The 18,767-nt window shown below is 33.1% G+C and overlaps 1 protein-coding gene across 2 annotated transcripts in view; it reads left to right on the top strand.

Moving 5' to 3' along the window:
• The window catches only part of LOC126866583 (cadherin-87A), a 533,242-nt gene that overhangs the window by 484,973 nt on the left and 29,502 nt on the right, over positions 1–18,767 (top strand). For both annotated transcript variants that reach the window (XM_050620360.1, XM_050620361.1), the window contains one exon: positions 4,605–4,862. In XM_050620360.1, coding sequence (XP_050476317.1) covers positions 4,605–4,862 — 258 coding nt within the window. The remainder of the gene's footprint in view (positions 1–4,604; positions 4,863–18,767) is intronic.

The following is an 18,767-nucleotide window of genomic DNA, read 5'->3' as shown; positions in this document are numbered from 1 at the left end:
CGTTTGGATGTTTGAAATATATTGCGTGAAACGTTTTGATGTTGTTTGAACAATGAGTAACTTTAAGAAGTGATTAATCCAATTTGTCAATAAAGTCAACAGAGAATGTTCTGCCGATAACGAAAAGATATATTATTGGCTACAGATAGCACTTGTATATGCATCATTTGGATGCCGGATATATGGGGTGCCGGACTCAGAAGTCGTCGCCTATATGCGGTGCTCATACCCAGAGGTCATCTTGTGGATGACGCCTATAAGTGGCGCTCGTACCCACAGGTCATCTTGTGGATGCCTCCTGTAAGCGACGCTCGGAGCAAAAGGATTAATAATGCTCGTTATAACGTTCGAATGGCGTAGATTTCTTGCTTCTACGAGTTGTAAATCCCAAGTTAGCCAAGTATTGGGTTGGCAACTAAGTGATTGCGGATTTTGTCATTAAGTGGTAATGAGAAAATCCGCAATCACTTAGTTGCCAACCCAATAGTACGCTATTCTTTCGCCACTGTCTGAATCATTTGAATCGATTGTCGTCAATGTACGAGCCACGAATGGTTTCAAAATAGATGCACTTCGAGATAATTTTGTGGCTAATTTTATTTTCGCTTAAAGAGTTTTTAAAAGTGAATGTTCATTTCGCGAGCGTAGCACGTAAGGTATTTCATAAAGTACGATATTGTAAAAATTTGCGCAAGAATTTGATTAATATATAAGTTACGCGGAAATACTGAACTTCACTGTGGCTGGAAACTTTTGGCAGCCAATATACAAGGTGACTCTGAAAATCATGGTGGTCGAGTGGTGATTATTAGAAATAAGTCGAAGAAAAGGAGTAACATTTTTTTCGTTTAAAGCTTCCTTTGAATTAATTATTATTAATGGAATGAAGGAATAATTAATAAAGAAATAGTTGCTAAAATTATTGTTAAAACGTGGAGTAATAGATGGATCGTTTTCAAACATGGACAATGTCACGATAATAAAATGACTCGTATAAACTAGGGATCTCATCCTTATTTACGAAATTATTCTAATTAAATGCAGAATAAAGTAGTGTAATAATACAAACATCAGCAGAAACACAAGTTCTTTTTATTATTATTATTTAATTTGTACTTTACAATTTGTCCAGCTGAATATTTAGTAAATTTTTCTAATTTAATTGCTAAATAGGACGTGGATGGCTATCCCAGCAGGATATCACCTTCGAGTTTGTCTATTTTATTTCTTTAGTGAGGTCAGTGGGGTGTTTTCTTTTTAATCTTCTTTCTATAAGAGTCGAATACAAGTTTCATAATTCGAAACTTCCAGTTAATACGCGGCTATCTGATGGATTTTCAAGCTCATTTTTTTTTTTTTTTTTTTTCGAAAACGAACCTTTGAATGAAAAAAGATTCTTTTTTTCGACTTATTTTTACAATCATTTTCTTGCCGGTTGTATCACAAATTTCGGGACACCCTGTATATAGACGTTTGCTTTACAAGGTAAAAGATATACAGAAGCGACGTATGTTATATTCAAGAAAACTATTTGAAGACTTTGTGCAGTTTCTGCGCGTTGAACTTTTTGCAAAGCCTGTGATGGCAAAGCTAGGATAGCTCGTTGCTAATTAGCTAATTCTATTAGCAACTCGTGTCAGGTACCCGGAAATGCACTTAAAATGGCGCAATCCGCAGCCATGGGTTACAGTAAATTTTCTAATTTGGGATGTTTTGATGGTCGTTGAACGATAAAGCAAGACAAGAATTCCAAAGGCAACTAGCAAAGAAAAGATACCAAGGCAAAACTAACGAGCTAATTTGTTTGCCAAACTTTCAATAAAACTTTCAATAGACTTACAGTATCGCAATATAACAATACGTGTCGTAACAATACACAGACGTGGTAATATCGACTTGTATTACGAAAAGAAGAAAACTCTCATAATAATTCATATGGAACACGTACATACATGTATAAGAGATACATACATATACTCTATATGCAAATTGTTTATTAATACACAGATATCCCGAGTGCTAAAGTGTTACGTATTATTAATTAAACGCTTCAACAAATCATTCCGTGACGCCTGCTAAAGGAGAAAAAAATGCTCTCCTTTTATTCAAATGGAAAATTTTTTTTCTTTTTTTATTTGCTAGAATTTTTACAATCAATTGCATTGAGAATAATAAGTAAATTATTAAATGGAAAATGAAAGATATTTATTTCTCGTTCGACTAATTCTTATTAAACCGAACAAAGAGACTGGGACAACAAGTTAAAGAAACATCTGATTTTACAGAAAGAATTTGTATTTTTATGTATCATTATGTATTTTTCTGATAATTTGCAAGTTACTCTACTTTTATTCTTCTCCTCTCTCGAGCTTCTAAATGTCTCGAAGTACAACATCTCCGCGCTTCTTCAACAGAAGAAGCTTCAGTTCTTCGTCTCGGGGTGTAACACCATCATCTTCCCTACTTTTTTCGCTTGATGACAGCCGGAAGTGATCTCCGATCGGTTTCGTTTTCCTTTCCATCCATGGACGAGTCTTGTGATCTAGGAATCGTGAAAAACAGGAACTACGGTGTCGGGATTCGAACTTGGGTGTGGGATGACGTTTGTAGCTGACTACGTGAAGCACAACGTGATTATCGTTCTATCGAACTTAATATCTTGTCCTTCTACCTATGTAGAATAAAAATTTGCTATTATTCATATTTATTATCCAATTTGATAAGAGCTGTCCGAATAACAAAAATCGACTACCTTCCATTTTGAGGAACCGAGAGAGTCTGGTTTTTCGTGGCCTTAGCAGACTTTGTCCCAGGAGAAGCTGCCGTTAAACGATTTAGCGTCCTAAATCACTTAGTTTAATTAAAAAAGAACGATATTATGATATTGGTTTCTGGGGAACAGTCCACGAGATTTTGTTTAAGCCGCTCAAGTAGCCGCACAGCAGATTAAGTAACAGCGATGCTGTTAACAAGTGTTTCAAAACGAGAGATATCAACATCAAGTAGAATAACGTAGCAAATAAACATCTTAGAGAGAATGCAAACTTGTTTACTTCGCTTCGTTTTACAATGAAACAAATATACGTAATGCGATCGTAATTATTTATCTCGAAAATTGTACGCAAGAACTGAAGACGTTCGTTCCATTGTCCTCTTTGTTTTCTCCTCCAGCAGGCAATACAACGAGATTTATGTATGTAGATATCAGAGTGACTGCTTAAGAAAATTGCTGCCGTGCAGCAAAAGCTTAAATGTAAACACAACGTTTAAGCACGTGGTTTTGGTGCTATCAGTCAAAAAAGTCTGCTCGCTAGAATTGAGAAGTTGGCAAACGAGGTGCCACTCTCTGAAAAGCGGCGAACTGTTCCATCGGCCTTAACGACGTTTGTTTTTCTCTCAATTAATGTTCATTATCCAAGATTAATCGACTGGAAGATGACCCAAGAGAAAACGCGATTATACATACTTCAACGATCCCTATTTTTTTGCACTTGCATCGTAGCCTGGTACGTTTAAACTTTCGCTTGTAATTCGTTTTTGTCTCAACGAAGTATAAACTTGGAAATATCTGCAAACGAGCGGTGCTTGTAATTAAAATAAATATTCCGAACGGTACAAAATTTGATAAAGCTTGATAATAAAATTTGATAAAATTTTGAAGAAACACGCTTTACGAATAAAGGATACAATCTTATGTATTGGGAAAAACATAATATGTACACAGGATAAAATTATGTTTTATTTAAAACTACCTGTTACTTTTGGCATTTATTTATTTATGTCCGAAATTAACAAACTTACTTGCATACTCTCTGATTGTAACAATAGATCTTTGTTTAATGAGATTTCTTTGTTTTATTTTATTGTCCTTTCTGTCACTCTCAAAATTATTGCTCTCTGATTTCTTGTTTAACGAGATTTATTATTATTCCATCATATTATACTTCTCGGTAGAATTTGATGTATTTTCCTGTATTCTTAACTATTATTGGATAGTTAATTTTTTATGCGTATTCTTTAAGAATAAATTTTAGGTTAACAGAGAAGCACGTTATTCCCCTAAATAGTCATTTTCGTAAATCTACCATTTTCGGAATTATTGTCCTGGCTTTAAATGCTTCCCACCAAATTGACCAAACGAAAAACATCGATTGAAATACGCTATTTACCATACAATAACAGACACTATATATATATACGTAATAACGTAAATCCTTAGGATAAATCAGACGATCGATTCTGAAAAATTGAATTTATTTTGGGCATAATTAAATTAAATACAATAACAGTTAATAACAAATCTACTACAAATTTTACCTGGAAAATGGAGAATCGATTTTCCAAGTCCTGAATTACCGTTCTTCTCTCGTGATCTATTTTATTCAGTAAATGACTGGCGGTAAAACAAAAGAAAAGTAAAAAGTGTCGATTGCCGGGCAGTTTGAATTCCATAGAATTTACATATATACATATATTCAAAACATTTATAAAATAACATGAGATCGTTATTTCTAATAAATTTTGCAAATAAACGCGCATATTTTCACGAATTATATTCGAAGCAGCAATTCAGTCAATTTATGCGAATTATCTACCTGTTTCAGGAGTATGATACAATACGATTCCGCGTGACGCTTGAAGACGAAGTGCCAACAGGGCAACAACCGAACATCGTAGGCGTAGATGCATACGTAATTGTGCTGGACGAAAATGACAATCCTCCGCGTTTTCTCAACGTGCCATACGAGGCCGTGGCCGAGGAGGATCTCCCAGTTGGCTCGACAATCCTTCCAGGTATCAGAGTAATGGATCCTGACCTGTTGGGCGACACCATAGATCTAACCTGCGTTCCTCAGCCACAGGTGAGTCATTAATACTTGTTACACCGCTAATATCCCATGGGCACTTATCGCAGCCCGATTCGTTGATCAAATTTTCGTTTGTTTCCACTATATCTTCCTCGGCGAGCTGAAACCTTGCTGTTTCCTTATTTTTATTTTTCCTATCCTTATTTTTGGCGAGGAACCTTGCCGGAGGAATCAAATCGTTCCTCAACGTTTCATCAACTACGAAAATAAATATTGTGCCTTAAGTTAAGTTATGCTTTAAGTTTAAACTTTTTTTTAGCAGATTTTAACTCGTTTTCGTAGTACTTTCGTGATTCTTCGTGATTCTCTGTTTACATAATCCATTATTTTTTCCAAACAATGGTTTTACAGTTTTTACAGTATTTTTTCAATAAGTCGTAGATGTGAGTAAGTCGGAAGCAAAATATAAATAAACAGTATTTATTCTGCTTAAAATTAACATGATTTTTACATACGTGGCGTGTTGGCAAATATCACGTTGGGTCGAGATAAACTCGCTACGATCGTTCCAGGGTTAACAGTGTCTTATGTTGTTAGAAAGTTTCTTAAGTTTGAAGAAAATAAACATCGTCTCTTGAACTTCGCTTCTTTGTACGAATCATGGAAATTATAGAAAAAGGTTTTATAAATATATTAGTATGAATCAGCATAATAATTTAAACGACTGTATGTACATATACAATATTTCCGTATATTTCTTTGGATATGTGTATGCAAATAACCAATTCCCATAGCCAAACAAACCTCGAAGTTCTAAATATTTTTAATATCGTTGATTGCGTTTCAAATGATGATTTCGTGAAAAATTATGAATCATAAAATTGCCTTCGAGTATTACTATTTAGAAAATTTTCAAAAGTATTACTGATGTATTGTAAATACTCAAATATACTCTATGAAATATCAGGCTCTGCTTTCTGTGAAAAATACGATTAAATAGGATGAAGTAAAACGATTTTAATCTTTAAAATTAAGGGTTAAACAGTGATTAACTAATTGATCAGCATTTGATAGTTAATAAAATTAATGATATTTCCGGTGGTCATTTTGAAAGCAATTAGGATTCAATTTCTTTTTAATTAGTGCGCATCTGGGATGCATGGCCTTTCATTAAGTTAATGAGCAGTGTGGTGGAAGTTACAGTTTCAAGAGATAGATAGGTAATTAACATTCGATATATCTTCCTTGTTGGCGATTCGATAAACATATTTATTATTAAATAAATGTCAATCCTTCCGTAAACGATAAAAGATTTTGTCAATATATAACAACATCTATCAATATTTAACAACAATCAATATTTAAAAACATATCAATTTCTTAAACTATTATTAGTAAATTAAAACTGATCTCTTTAATTTTGAAAAAGTTAAATACGAAGAAATACGTAACAGAAGCTATACAACTTCGATAATTTACTATTATTTTTTCCAATTTTACTTTTGTTCGTTAAAGTGTTATTTTTAACCTGAAAAAGGCAGTACTAATTTTTTTCTAGTTGTCACGTGTCCGCAATATATTTTTATTTTTTGTATTCAATAGTCGCGCAGAATTGGCTGTCTCCACTGCTTGAATCATCGACAAACTGAAAACTAAATTTGCATACATGGTTATTTCATTTTCCTCAACGAACCGTGTAAACCCATTGCAAACCATCTAAAACCAGAGAATTTGCCAGCTTGACTTTGCGAACGAACTTTGTATTTGACGAAACTTTTAAACATATTATCTGATATAAACTTAAATCTTCTGCGATAAATTATGATATCTGAAACATTTTTAAATTCACATTTACGGTTATGTGTTACTTATCCAAAGAAGATTTCTCGTTTGTGAGAACTTTCGAAAATTGAAATTGGTTTAAGAGAAATTTAAAACGATCAGAATATTCGTCGTGTCATTTAAATGTGTAATACCTCTCTAATACTAATCTTCAAAATTCGGAGAAATAGTTTTTTCAATTTTTGCAAATCCATTTGTTTGTTCGAGTTAATTTAGAGCTCTCCGATGATGGAAGGAACATGAGTTCTTCCAAATTTTTAATTCAAATTATTTATTAATAACAATTAAGAGAGGATTCTCCTGTAACAACGAAAGAAGCAGGTGTTTTTTTATGAATTTTTTCTAAACTAATTATTACTTACACGGGACCAGATCTTTTTGGCATATGAATGTAGTCTTGAAATACAAATGTATTTCTTTTATTACAGTTCCACTTATTGTTTATCGTATATTACACAAGTCTTGTGATTATTTTTGACAATGTAGCTATTGTTGCTGTGTAGTGTAGCTCTGTCACAGTCGTCCAAAACGCGAAAGCTGAGAAATTTTCTTAAAATGAAATAGTTTACGTTGGGATTGTATCCATTTTCGAGAGAAGAACATGCAAAATTGGAGAGTTCTAACGTTGAAGAGAAACATTTACTTTTTTCAATAAATAAATTGAGCTTACGTCGTTTAATAAAATAAATGATCAATAAAATAAATGGTGAAATAAAAATTGAAATATCGATCCTTGGAGAAATTTATAATAAATTTATAATAAATATAACAAATTTCAATAACAAGCTTCGTCCGAAATTGATTTATCAATTAGTTTTTCAATCATCGGACGCGCCAGTTTAAAAAGTTATTAAACGTGACACTTTAAAATGTTAATAAACGATGAGCGGAATTGAAATAACAAAAATAACATTCCTACTTAAATTCCTACAATAATTACCATAGTTACGTCGTAAAAAGATCTTGTCCCATGTAACTGGTAGTTGGCCTGAAAAAAATGTCTAAAAAAGATTAAGCACAATCATACACTGATTATGTCGCGTTATAAAACAATGAAGAAAATTTCACTATATCCAGCACGTTTACTATACTAGCACATACTGCAGTATAAAGATCAAGTATCTATGTATTAGCTTACACATTGGCCCTAATACTCACCATAATTTTCCCGTTTTAACGTGAACGAATATTTCAAACGTCGTTACGTCATTATGCAGCTGGCGATACGAGCCACGCCAACATTGCGTTGCTTAAAAGCACCAATAAAGGCTAATAACTTTGCAATAAAGGCTAAAACAACTGAAACAGTTTAATAGAACTTCTTTACAGGGAAGTAAAAAATATTTCTGCACGAAGTAAAAAGGAATATCAGGGAATTTATCTTGCTAATAAAAAAAAGGTGAAAGATTTTGATTCGATGCTTTACGTCTTTACGTCTCTCATTATCAATCAAACGCGTTAAACGTGTTATAAGAAGTTTTATATACCAAGTGAAAATTTCTTATTAAACTCGTCTGATATTTTCAATTTATATTTCTATCTCAATTTAAAAATACAGTAAGCGTTTGTGTGCTTTTCGAAAAAGGAATCAATGTAATCCTTCGTAATTACGCCAAAATACAGCAACGTGTAACCAATCTCTGTTACTGCTGACTTTTGGGAGAAAAATTGCACAGTTGTTGTTTGAACTAGAAATTATTAAAGAAGAGAAGCGATTACTACGACTTTTAGACACAACATTTTATTATATAAATTATAAAGTATAATAAATACGAATATAAAAATACATAAAAAGGTATTTCTATCTCTTTTGTTCGTTTTTATTTTTAAGCTTTTGTATCTTCATACATTTATGTTTTTATATTTATATTTTTATTCCTTTATACGTTTATGTTAATAAGCCGAAGAAATTCTCATTTTCCTTACTTTATTTCCAATATCCATACAAAGCCATTCAACACTTACTCACTATGGGGAACAGCAAATAATTCAAACATAGAAATTCTTCAGCGATCCCAATCAAAAACTCTAAGATCCGCAATAGATGCAGCTTGGTATGTTACCAACGAAATAATACATCGCGATCTTAAGATGTTAAAGAAGAAATATCCAAATTCAGTAATAGATATAACATAAGAATTAACAACCATCAAAACCCACTAGTTACTCAAGTATAATACTTGACACACCGGTTCAGATCCGCAGACTAAAAAGATATTACCCTCTAGATCTAAACGTTAGATTCAGCTAGAAACAAACATACGATAATCATTTATTATTCACGTTATAGTACCACGCCAGAATAATTTATTTATAATTCTCAATGAGAATTGATTGTAAACTACTTCCAAATAAAAAAAAAAACACTTACTCTGTTGCTATTCGTTAGCAGTTGCCTGTAACAGTCAGGGACCCAGCAGTTTTCCCTCTTTTTAACTTCTGTTCCAGCATGTTTGGTACGCGTTTCATAAAAGTTTATTGTGTTCTACGGTCGATGTGTAAAACCCGCGGAACCCCGTGCAGGCCCTCACTGGTCGTTCCGTATCTTCGAGCGCCGGTAACGTGCAGGTGGTGACTTGCAGCAGAAAAATTACCAATCGTATTAAACTCACCACCACCCTTACAAAATCGAAAATGCTTAGACAACCAATTTGCTTGTTTTACCTCCGCCAACGTCTCTTGTACGAGGGACTATACGAGCCTCATTTCTGATGAGTTTAGTCAGTGTGCGTTAGCCTTGAGACTTAACTCACTTTCAACTTCATGGTATCCCGCTGGGGGTAGCCATTCACATGTTATTTAGCAATTAAGTTAGAAAAATTTACCAAATGCCCAGCTGGACAAATTGTAAAATACAAATTAAATAATAAAAAAAAAGAACTTTCAACTTAGAAACATCTGACGCCAAACACGTTCAGTTTATACGCAGCCCATTTTAAATAAATCTCACAGTTCTTTATACTAGCAAGCGATTCTTGCCATACCTTTATTTTGCTGGTAAATTATCTTTGTCAGGCCTTTTATTTGGCTAATAATATTTGGCTAATATTTTTGGCTAATAATCTCTGTCAGCCTATCATTCCGGTGACAATCTTTGCTATTGCATTCTTTCGAGCTCAGAGTCTTGAACATTATGCTATCCTTCTCAACACAGAGTCTCGAACACGGCGTACAAAACACATTTTTGTAGAACGAATGAGTCAATCGTGTTAAACGTTTGATCTTCCAAACGTAAGATCAATTTTGGAAATTTTTCTAGAGAATAAGATAAAAGACAGAAAATAGTAGAAATTTTATAACGAGTTTAAGTATAAGTATGTTGGTTGATTTCTTGTATTTTGTAACATTATTTTGGTTATAATTTTGTTGTTGGGCAAAATGAAATTGGGCTAATTAAAATTTGCAAAATTGGAAAGATTTGTCCCCACTTTTATCAGTTTAGAAACGTAGAAATTTTCTTATTTGATGGTCCTAAACAAATATCATCATCCCATGAAATAAGAAACTAAATCGCCGTTCGATTATTTAATTGTCTAACAATAATCGTAATGCTACATGTGTCTAGTTATTCGATGGTTTAAATACGATATCTGTAATATGTACAGTACCGCAGAAGATTGCAATTTGTATTTCACTGACTAGCAGAATCATTATGATAGCACCTTTTGTGACAAATCATAAACAGTACGCAAATTGAGTAACATAAATGGAATCAGCGATCGAAATAAACTGAATTTACGCGATATCAAGTTATTGTTTTTATACGGTGAGATATAGGTGAGATGGAAAATTGGATGTGCATTGCATAAGCTACTGAATATAAATACAACATCGTAAACACATATTTTCATAACAAAAGCATTCCACTCGTACACGCATGTTTTTATTTATATCAGACCTGTTTTCATCTGACAGGAATTAATATCTTGGCTGAATTTAATAAACACGAATACGAATTCCTGACAAAGTTCAAACTTCTTTTTTAGTAGGTAATTTCTAAAAAGTTTGGCATATTTCTCTACTCTTTTGATTGTATTATAATGTCCTATAATTTGTTACATATTATATTCGATCCTATCGAGATGATAAAGTGACACACGGTTCATATCGATGTCATTATCGTATTTTAATTGAAATAAAAATGTTTTACTAACTCCTCTAATTGTTACAAACTGGTGAAAAATTTACTTGTAGTTTTTCCAGTATGCATCAATTTTTTAAATCTATATGAATTTCGATTACGAAACTACTTGTGGTAATGAGGCCTACGATTAATGACACGCCAAACACTCAACAAAGTTTGTTCCTTCAAATTCTGTTACATTAATAACACACAACGTGCAGAAATAATATGTGCATGAAAAAAATTCAATAAGCTCCCTTTCTTGCAAAAGCTTTTTTCGATCGGATCATCCGATATCGGCTTCGAAAGCGCGTAAATGTTATTTCGCGTTTTTCATTGAAAATAATAATGTTAATACGACACAACATCGTTATCGCAACCGTTTTATTTGTGTAACTTCGTACGTGCAAGCATGAAATTATTCATATGATTGAAATGCGATTAAACAAGTAATGAACATAACGCAGCAATATCAGCAACTGCAGCGATACATACAGGTTTCTAACGGAGCAAGTAACTTCGTTCCTTTGATAAATATTATCGGAATAATTTTGCACCGGTGTTAAAACAATTTTAATGGATTTATGGACATAAATGGATTATTATTTTAAACTTGAAGGCTGCGTTGTTAAAACTTTTACTTCTCCAGCTTTAGCATGCGATTATAAAATCATCTTGCTCAACTTTCGTTGATTAATTTTCAATGTTAAAGGTTAAAAATTTTCGAAGCGTACATTTACGTGAATGAGAGAAAGAGAGAGAGAGAACCTTCGTATAATATCCCTTGATAGTTTTTAATATTCTCTCTCCATTTCTCCAACAATTTAATTATCAACGATCACTTTTTTCCTTTTTATATCGATGTATATTTTAACATAACTCGTAAAGTTCTACGCTCGTTCTACATTCAAATTTTCACAACTCGCGCTATCAACGACATACGCAGCTTTGAGCAGTGGCAATTAAAAATTGCGTAACTCCACTGCTTCTGACTTTCTGCCTCCGATCACAGCTATCTACTGCTTCATAGCGTGTCAAAGTGAACGCGTTTGGAAAAAGATTTGTTCCACTCGGCAATATTGAAAGCTATAGTGGAATTTTGATCATTTGATCTCGTCGTGACACCGACCCCTGTTCTTCCGATAATCGACTTTTTCAGGTGATCCAACAATTTCATTTTTGTACAAAGATCGCTGAAGACAGATACGACGTTGTAAATTTTTGTCGATTCTGTGTTATTTTATGGACAAACTAAAAAGATTTAATACGACGTAATGGAAAATGAGAACGATCTGTTAAGGGGGTGTCCTGAATTAGAATGTTCTAAAACAGCGTCTTTTTATGATTTTTTTTAGTAGGGAAAGAAAGAAATGAAGTTATTGAATTTTGAGGTATGGTTTTATATATATTTAACGAATACAAAAAAATTTTTTTTAAAGTGAAAAAAAATTATAACAGATTTCTAAGCCTATTTCATGGGCTGCAGTTTTCAATCGGCGTGAAAGATCCATCTTGTAATTCTTGACCGAAACGAAAAGGGTTAAATTATTATATATTTTTCTTCTCGATGAACTACTAAAAAAAAAGGCAGAAAATAGTGCGAAATTAAAAATTTTGACGGGTTTAAAGAAAACATGTGTTTCATAAAAAGAAAAAATAAACTTTAAGGTGCTATATCAATTATTTAAATAAACTTTTTGACGAACTTTTTTAGTTTATCGAGAAGAAAAATATATAATAATTTAATCCTTTTTTGGTTTTTCGTTTCGGTCAAGAATTAAGAGGTGGATCTTTCACTTCTTTCTTTTTTAAACTAACTACCAGATACATGGTATGAATTCTTATTGTGCATTTTCTTCTACAATACTCATAATTCATGAATGCGATTTTCCACGTGTTTAAGCATAATAGGAAATGCAATTTATGAAACATCAACTCAGAAAATTGTTTTAATGCCGAGTATGTCCCAATTTTGTCACGAACTGCACCGATATCAAACGTAATCTCAGATTGTACTGTAATCGATAAAAACATGGCAGAAACAGGGAAAAATGCAATTAATAGACAGGAAGAGGTCGAATTTATTGCGAAGACAACACGATAATCACTACGATTCGAAATAATAAAATAGAAAATTCATAACATTCTTTAAGGTGAGACTCTCGCGTAACAACAATAAAAGCAACTAATTTATATGAATTATTTTCAAATTAATTACTAGTTATATGGAAATTTGCCTTTTTGCGATGTAGATATAGTCCGGAAAAACAAATGTAATTTCTTTTACTTTAATTTTTCTTCTCGTTTATTATCTTTTTAAACTGCCACGTTTAATAACTTTGCAAACTGGCGTGCACGATGAAAACGACTGAAAAGCTGATTCATTTCGGGCAAAGCTTATTCGCTTTGCTGCAAATTTCTCCAGGGATCGAACTTCGAATTTCTATTCGATTGCTTATTTATAATATTTTTTCGAGCGATATAAACTCAATTTATCTGCGGAGAAAAAAGTACATCTTTCTTCTAAACGCTAAAACTTTCCAATTTTTCGTGTTCTTCTTTCGAAAACAAATTCAATCCCAACATGAACATGAACTATTTGACTTTTAGAAAATTTCTTAACTTCTGCGTTTTGATGATTGTGACACGTATTATACTATACGCCAATAAAAGTTACATTGTCAAGAACGTTAAAAAAATCGTACAACATACAATAAACAACGAGAGGAACCGAAATAAAGAAATTACGTTTAGTAGGTTGGTCTAAAAAAAAAAATTCGTAAAATTCATTTGCTCTTATCGTTGTTACGCGAGAATCTCCCCTTGAGACATGCGATATTTCAATATTATAACGATTGATATATTTAAAAATTATTCAAGTACGCGGAAGCACATGCTTAGCTTGGAAATCAGATAAAGAAATAGGCAATTGAATATATATGGTGACATGAAATTGACAAATGGACTGAATTTTATCTGCGTCCTTGTGAAAAGTAGGTTTGATTTATCGCGTTCTCTTCCTGTCGTCTTTCTACGAAAACAGATCATCTACTTGGATCTAGTGAACAGATATTAATATTTGTCGACGTAATTACTTCAAGAAAAACTCTACGTCGCTTCTTTTGTATTCTCGTTACCTGGACACCTCTGTTACGAAGAAAATAGAATATAGCGAAGCAAAAAATTAAAAAAAAAAAGAAAAGGAGAGGTAAATAATTATTGTGGCCTTGAATATGAATGTTGTTTTGGATTACAAGGTCTAGAGACAAAAGAGCTATAAGTAGATTTTTATTGCTGTTTCTTGTAACCTTCAACTAGAGTCACACCAAGGTTAACTTTTTTGGTAATGTCCTTTGTTAGAAATGTATCAACATCCCTATCGTATCCTGTTGTAATGTAACACTGAGAGAGCGAAGATCTGGATCAGCATACACTATACTTGTACTTATATTTACTTCAATATATTTTTCTTTTTATATTTGGAGCGCTTGAGCTTTTTGCACTTGTAAAAATTGAACGAAAATTGACAGTTAGAGCATTTTGAATATAACCGATAAATAGAAAATACTTTAAAATAAAAAGTGCCCTATTGAACAATTAAATATTTTTATTAGAACATCAATAAAAAAATGAGAACAAATCTTGCATCTAGCGGTGCACTCTGTTAAAACACTTTAAACATAAATGTGGCTCATCAATACAACCTGGACAGTAAGTGGTCACCTTTTTGGTCCGATTCTTAGCAATTTTTGATCCTAACTGTTTAACGTTTTTTTTATAGCACCCTCTGCAAAATTTTCGTGCCAAACACGCTTGCCCTTCTTTCTTCTGCATTTCGTGTTGCAATCTTCATCGAATAAGTATATTTGACAGCTCTGGTGAATGGCACTGTGTAAGGTGCATTGCGAGTGCCATTCTAAAATCTGGTACCTTGATTTTTGTTTTTATTCCTTGTTTATAGAGTATCATCGCGTTTGAAATTGATGTATTCAACAATAACTCTAAAGCTAATTTTATATATCACTTGAGGGTTCTTCTATGTGGTGTAGAATATGCTATCATTTGACCTGATAAATCTACAGCACATTTTCCTCTGTTGTAATCTACCACTACCATTGGTTTATCACAAACATAATTTTTCTTGCGGACCTCTACCATTTCAGCCGAATGTTTCGTCGAAATCATAGAAATAATCATAATACTGTTTACTAATATCTTCTACACGTTTCAACAATATATTCTGGACGTTTTGCTTACGACGAAATAACGAATGCGAATGGTTTGTTGAAATAAACGAAGCCTTGTTATGATATGTCGCTATCAACTGTTACCAAGGCTTCACCAATAAGAGAAACGGTCCATTAGGGAAGAATGTTGTCTTACATCATCAATTTATTATTATTTTGCCATTATATGCTTTGAATAATAAAAATATTGTGTATAGTGTTTTCATGGCCAAACTCGTGATGCGCTTTTTTCGCATCAGCTCGTTTTCTCAGTGCACTGTTGGGGATGATACAGTGCAATTATTGGTAAGCATACCTCACGCTGTGTCTCTCGCTTATAAGACCCGTCAAGTTGCGTCCTTTGTTGTAAAAAAGATTTTAACGATGATGGAACGTACCAATGAAGAATTTTTCAATGAATTACACGCGTATGTTTTATCTGTAATTGTCCGAGTGATTGTGAATCAAATTGACTTGGAAAATGATACCGTATCATGTATAAAATATCATAAAAGGAATATAATAGAATCAGATAGTGACGATGTATTGGAAGAAGAGTGGAACGAACATGATATCACACCAAACTTGCAGAATTATTTAAAATCCGACTAGAGCGTGTAGAATATGCTCGTCAAAAGAAAAACGCAGCGAAACTGGATATATTTGCAAAAGCTGTTGTGTACCATTACACGCAGGTGATTGTTACACTGTTTATCATGCGCAAAGGAAATAATAAAAGTTGAATAATAAATAAAATTTATTAACATTTATTTATATTGTTTTACTTCCACATCGAATTACGAAATAATAGCCTGTGACATGAGATAAATTCTCAGTAAAATTGCCAATCAACGTTGTATTAAACGGAAACAAAAAATTGGAATAAAAATGTACGAACCTCTTCTAACTTTCAATTGCAGCGTTTGTTACATTTAACAGATTTCTTCCAGTTTCAGCTATTTTATATTAAAACACACTTTTCCAATCGTAGAATCACATTAGAAGCATTACGGAAAAATGTATTCAACATGTTCTTTGCCTGTGATCTTCATATATTAAGGATAACATTTGAAACGTTAACGTCTATCGGATAAATCTGTCAGTGCGGAGATTTAAAGCGAGCACGGGAAGGTCTACTGGCCAAAATTCATCATAGAACCCGAGATGAAAGATTCAGGAATATTCGTCGTGTGCTTTGCGCAAACGTGCAGCCACATAAGATAAAATATACATCGTATTGCAAACGTCTATCAGAATACCAAAGTCCTTTATAATTCGCCGGTTATTCGTTAAATTATTCTAGTTCGCCTCTTCTGACCGGAATCGGAACAGTAAAAGTCGAATGATTTAGCTGACGTTATTAAACGGCACCGCTGTTCGTGGAACAATCTTTTCCACGATAAATAATTCCCCATCGGAGAAATATTAGTAAGTTCCTTTTAATTAATGCATAACGAAATCCGCTGGTAATCTCTTTCTTTCGTGCACGTTTTCGATGTCCAAGGGGCAAGATTAATTGTCACGAGATAAATTCTGCTTCCCTTCCGGTAGTAGCGTCTGCGAAATTAATCTCGGGGACATTTGACTATTTAATAGGACGCGCTGCATATTCTCTGCCTCTCTGCCCTCTGTAATATATTAATACGACAACATAAACTCCAGCCGTAGAAAGTTCACCTCTTAATCGCTTGAATTTTCTATGTCGACCACGCCACTGAATACGCAAGTATCTTTAACAGCTGTTCCATGTCAAGTCATCTAGCGACGAGCCTCTCTGCCTTCTGGTAGCCGCTCTTGCAGTATTTATCGCGATACAGAGAAGAAGGCTGATCTGCATGAAATCTGAACGCGTTTCCTTCTTCGTGCACGCCTTAATATCTGAAAAATTGAATCGACAATTTCTCGTACACGACGCTGTAAGCGGAAAAATTACGAGATCTTCCTTTTACTATCGTATAACGTTCCACGTGCCAGTGAGAATACTGTAGTATAGAATTTAAGTGAAATTTCTCTTTCTAAATAGTGTTACATGAATAAATGATATTTGAAAAATATTTTTCAATTTTCTAACATTTCTAAATAATAGTAGAATAAGATTGTATCGCAACGTAGCCTGTGTAAACGTTATACAAAAATAGAAGTAGCAATAAGCAAGTAATTGAAAATTTGTTGCACGTGAAGAAATTAGAAACTGTTGCTTTTTTATCGCATAATGTCGTACGTGCCAGTGGAAACAATGCAGCAGAGAATCTGATAGCAATTTCCATTTGTCGATAATTACTAATAGAGAAGATTAAAAAGGAAACACCCAACAGATCTCACAAAGGACATAATCTAACAAACACGATGATGGTACCCCGCTGGGGGTAGCCACCCACATGTTACATTAGTATACCGCTATAATATTTTACCAAATGTCCTACTGGACAAATTGTAAAATCCAAATAAATAAATAAAAAAAAAAATTACTAATAGCGTTAAAACGTAATGCCTTAAAATATGATTATGCGATGGACATGCTCGAACACATGGACATTGGATATCACCAATTTTACAACAATTCTTACTCAGATTATTGTAAAATATGTTTCTCTAACAAAAATAAAAAGAACTTCTTGAAGAGATATATTTCTTGTTTTCATACGAGTTATCTAGGATTGTTATTCTGATAAGTTGTCCTGTACAAAAAGGATTATTGATACGGTACTTGCGAATTTAAATCAATTGAACATTCAGTTTTCTCTACAAGTAAGACACACGTACAGGCTCCTCTGCAAATGCAATTCTTCCTTTGATGAATTTATTAGGTCGTCCGAAAAGTTTCTTCCGTTTTATAAGGAAATAATAGATGCACCACATTTTTCGTTTTATATTATTTTATCGAATTACGTATGATCCATTTTGTTCTATCAAAATAAAGATCACAACGTTCGACAGATTAGGTTTCATGTTCGTATAAAGATGCGTTGTTGTAAAAGACGTGTCTGTAAAAGAAAGACACTTTCCGGACAACCTAATATATTGGTGAAAAAGAATAGAAAATTTTGTAAGATCTATTTTTCTGTCTGCCAGAGAATTTGATGTTTGACAGTTTCCCTGTTTTACGTTTTTTCGACGATCTATACGCATTTTGCAACAGAGACAGCAATTTAAATAATTGTCCTTCAAGAAATATCGTGCATTTCTTACGTATTAGGTTCTTTGTAATAAAATTACAAACACATTGTATATTGCTATATCGTAGCGTCATTTCATCAGCTATAAAAATTTGTAAATTTCTAGCGGCGATTACCTGCTCGGTGAAAATAGGAAACAGTCGTAAATTGCATCTGTAATTTTGTTACGTGTAATTTAAAATGTATCGTGCTGTGATGATTCCATGGTAATAATGATGATTTCAAATCGCTACATATTTCTTTCATAATAACATTTATTCGCGAATTCGTCTTTCTTTCAATTTGAATTTTAATTTGTTTCCTTTGTTCAAGCGACAGAATTTTCGTAAAGTGGCAATTTCTTAAGCTCAATTGTAATATTATTATCGCGTGCATCCCTATGATCCGTGGAAATGCGATGAATTTCTCGTATTTCCTACTCTACGTCATGAATCTTGGCATAACAAGCATAAACTTAACGAATTTACTGGCAAGAATATTGCCTTCTCAATTATAAGTTCCGCGTTGCAATGAAAATCCACTTGAGATCATTAGAAGATCGCGCAAATTGTGATGAATCAACTCAACAAGTTTGCTATTGCCGTGGAATTTT

The sequence above is a fragment of the Bombus huntii genome, chromosome 6 (genome assembly GCF_024542735.1).
Source record: "Bombus huntii isolate Logan2020A chromosome 6, iyBomHunt1.1, whole genome shotgun sequence".
Classification (NCBI taxonomy): Eukaryota; Metazoa; Arthropoda; class Insecta; order Hymenoptera; family Apidae; genus Bombus; species Bombus huntii.
This window is presented reverse-complemented; position numbering and strand designations above follow the sequence as displayed.